At 42.7% G+C, this 3,567-nt stretch overlaps 2 protein-coding genes across 2 annotated transcripts in view; both read left to right on the top strand.

Annotated features, from left to right (window-relative positions):
* Positions 1–55: 55 nt before the first annotated feature.
* Positions 56–2,805, top strand: LOC113203427 (E3 ubiquitin-protein ligase TRIM23; the record flags this gene model as incomplete). Its single annotated transcript, XM_052274529.1, is given in 6 exon segments — positions 56–197; positions 290–398; positions 476–882; positions 984–1,223; positions 1,309–1,434; positions 1,518–2,805. Coding segments are annotated over 6 exon segments (1,204 nt in total), but the record flags the coding sequence as incomplete, so codon positions are not given.
* A 348-nt stretch (positions 2,806–3,153) lies between these two features.
* The window catches only part of LOC113204044 (CKLF-like MARVEL transmembrane domain-containing protein 4), a 25,378-nt gene continuing 24,964 nt past the window's right edge, over positions 3,154–3,567 (top strand). The window contains exon 1 of the mRNA XM_052274526.1: positions 3,154–3,529. Within this exon, the coding sequence (XP_052130486.1) occupies positions 3,356–3,529 (174 nt within the window). The 5' untranslated portion in view covers positions 3,154–3,355. The remainder of the gene's footprint in view (positions 3,530–3,567) is intronic.

The raw sequence follows: 3,567 nt of genomic DNA, 5'->3' as shown, positions 1-3,567 counted from the left end.
ATTTTCCACCTACAATACTGAATGAATTTAATTTATAAATATCTTTGCTTCAAAGGGAGAGGCCAAAATGCCCATCGCATCTGTCACATCCAGCCGAATTTGTTTGCCTTGATGAAGAGTGCCAAGCTTTGGAATCGGGCAGTAGCCGTCTCATGTGTTTTATCTGTAAGGACTATGGAAGGCACAAGACTCACAAGGTATGTTAGATTAGCAAATGTAATAACCAAATCCATGTCTGTTGAATATTCTCTAGATTTAACAATAATTAATTCAATTTACCATTTTACAGCATGGGCTTGTTGAAGTTGAAGCTGAACACATTCGTTCATCAGTTATAAATGCCATGCAACATGTAAGGAAACTTATGGAAGAAATGAGTGAAGCTGTTCAAAGAATTGGTAAGATTTATGTTAAATCAAATTAGCAGAAAACATTTATGAGTGAACTTTTTTAATTGAATTGGATTTTTTTACAGACAATGTTGCCCAGAGATTAGAAGGAGCTGACCCTGCAAGCATTGCAGAAGATCGACCGGGTACTGCTGCTCTTGCTCGAGCTCGAGTGCAAGATTTCTTTCAACAACTTCGTGATTCTTTGGAGTTGCAGGAGGCTGCAGCACTAACTGCTGTTGATACGCACCTCAGACAACGTCTGTGTACTTTGCAACAACTTCAAACTGATCTTGCTTCATGGCTTAGTCAGGTTGCTTGTGCTACTCTGCAGTGTGAACAAGCAATTCAGCAGGATGATGGCAGAGTCATTGTCGCTGCCCGAGAAATTAAAGAAGCTCTATTGTCTATTGAAAAACAACAACAACAACTCTCTGAATTGTCCCCAGAACAACTGCATCCTGAACCCTGCATACCTATAACATTCACCAAGGTTGGTACTTTCTGCAATATGATATATTACAGCTGGTTTTCTTATATTACCTAATTAAATGTCTATTGTCTGTAAAAAAAAAAATGTTCTGTTTCTTACAGGACAACAGAGTTCACATTGGAAGGAAAATAGAAATGCGAGTTGTCTTCCTAGGTTTAGATGGAGCTGGTAAAACATCAATTCTTTTCAAGCTTAAGCAAAATGAGTTCACTGTGGAAATTCCAACAATTGGTTTTAATGTTGAAAGTATTGAGTACAAGAACTTGAAACTTACTGTTTGGGATGTTGGCGGTCAGCATAAACTTCGGCCTTTGTGGAAGCATTATTATCTCAATACACAGGTACAAGACTTGTCTTGTTATCATTATTTTGATTATTTTAGTCCAATTGTCTTTTGTTCTTTTCAACATGTTTGCCCTATTTCAGGCAGTTGTGTTTGTTGTTGACTCAAGTGACCCAGAAAGATTCCCTGAAGCGCTTGGTGAATTAGCCAAGCTTATATCAGAGAAAGAATTAAAAGATGCCTCTCTACTGATTCTTGCAAATAAGCAGGTAAGTCTTTAGTTTAATTTAGAAAAGTAAGAAGTCATACAATCTCATTTTATGTTGTTTGTTTTAACATCTTTATGTTTCAGGATCTACCAACAAGCGAGTCATTAGAGAGAATAACCGATGAGTTGACATTGAACAAACTCTGTTGTGGTCGCAGTTGGCATATTCAAGCGTGTGATGCTCAGAGTGGAAGTGGTCTCCATGAAGGACTTGACTGGCTTTCAAGGCAAATGGTTGCCTCAGGAGTGTTTGACATTAGTTGAAAAGGGAGAACATTAAAATCTTTTGAAATGACAGAATTTTCTGTCATATTAAAGTTTGAGAGGTATTTAAAAAGGTACAATACAAGTTCTCATAGAATTTCTTACCAGGTAGTACAACGACTCCAGTAAATGGTGTCTCCTGCAACAAGGTAGCTCAATCTTTTTCTATTTCTGGGTAGAGAGAGAATGGGCTTGTATTGTACTCAGGAGTATTTTGAGCTATGACTCTTCAAACTGTACCTGGTCATTCAGTATGATGTAGCCCCACTACAATAGGTAATTGTAGTGTAAGTTGTGAACACATATTATATCATAATGAAACTGTTGTTTTTGTGTTAAATTTCTGTATTTCAATTCTAATTATTTTTGTCTGCTTTTTGTTATTGTTATTTTGCTATTAGCGATTTTTGTTTTGTTTTTTAAAACTGCTGTGATAAGTTTTGGACTCCTTTATTTTTAAAATTTGGAGCTCTAGGGCTAGGTGTATTTTCTTTAATTTAACAGAGTGGTTGTTTTACTTTTGTTTCCCTTAATTAAGGATAATCAATGATAATGGTCTCAATTTAAATGTTGTTGTGAACTACATTGCATAATTATAGCATAGTTTTGGATATCTGAATCATTTAAGGTATCCTACTAATCAATAGTTAGCTAAGCCTACCTTACACTACTCTATGTAGTAGTGAGGTAAATCGTCACATGTTCTTAAGTCTCTTTACACCACAAATGCCGTTCAAGCCGCCTCTCACAGCCTCTTTCTTAGCTGCTATAAGCTTCATCATTCCTTATCAATAACAGTGAGTAAGTATCGTTCATGTAAAATATCTTTGTGTCATAGTTTAGTTGGTGCTTACAATATGCCATTCCGGGAGGTGTAGGGTGAAAACGTACATCTCTCTATAACGGCCTTTTTCAAAGTGCCCTAAGTTCTTCGATTTCTTCTGTTGCAAAATTGCAATGTGACGGTGCTCCAAAGTTTGGCGTCTGGATTTTAGATTCTCATTGAGACTGTCGTCATGCGTGCGTATATTTGTATGTGTCGGTTTATGTTTTGGAAGCAGGCAATTGCTGTAAACTGAAATAAACAAGATCTTTTTGCTTTTGAACAGTCTTGTGTTTTAATACAAAAATAATAATAAAAACAAATATAAAAACCCTTTCTGTCGAAGCCTTGCTGTAAGGGGGGCAGTAGTATAGTCATGTCGGTCATGTCACACCAGTCACACACTGCACCTGACCGTCAGAGAAGACGACGGCAACAGCCTCCCTACGCCACGCCACGCAGTCGGCCCCCCCGGGGAGGACCGGGAAGGGGGCGGGGCAGGAGGACTGGGACAGGTGCGGGCAGAAAGGTGTATGGGGGAGAGGGGGAGGGGAGGGGGGCGGCGGAGTGCCGCTACGCCGGCAACTAGTGGCCGGGCCGCGCCGAGCCGAGCGCCCCCCTGCAGCGGCCGCGGCCCGCGACGCGGCGCACCAGTGAGTACCCAGGCTCCGTCCACGAAGCCCCTTTTCCGCGCCGCGTCCCAGTCGCTCCGCCCCGCGCCGCGCGCCGCAGTCCGCGAGTGCAGTGTGGTGTTGTTGTAGTGCAGTGCACAGCCCAGGAGGATTACCCCGTTGGATCTTTTGAGCACTCCACTCCGCCCCGCCCCGCCGCCAGGATGATGACCGAGACGGCCGTGACGGTGACCACCGGGCACCCCCAGCAGGCGCACCCCCAGCAGCACCCCACCGTCAAGACGGACCCGGGCCAGTCGCCGGGCAGCCTGTCCTGGATGCGCATCAACGTCAACTACTTCAAGACCCTGCCCGGCATCCTCAAGCTGGTGCAAGTGGTGAGCATGCACTCCGTGTTGGGGAGGGGGAGGGGGGA

The sequence above is a fragment of the Frankliniella occidentalis genome, unplaced genomic scaffold, assembly GCF_000697945.3.
Source record: "Frankliniella occidentalis isolate FOCC.00 unplaced genomic scaffold, Focc_3.1 Scaffold403, whole genome shotgun sequence".
NCBI lineage: Eukaryota > Metazoa > Arthropoda > Insecta > Thysanoptera > Thripidae > Frankliniella > Frankliniella occidentalis.
The sequence above is the reverse complement of the archived record's forward strand: the minus strand, read 5'-3'. Positions and strand labels throughout refer to the sequence as shown.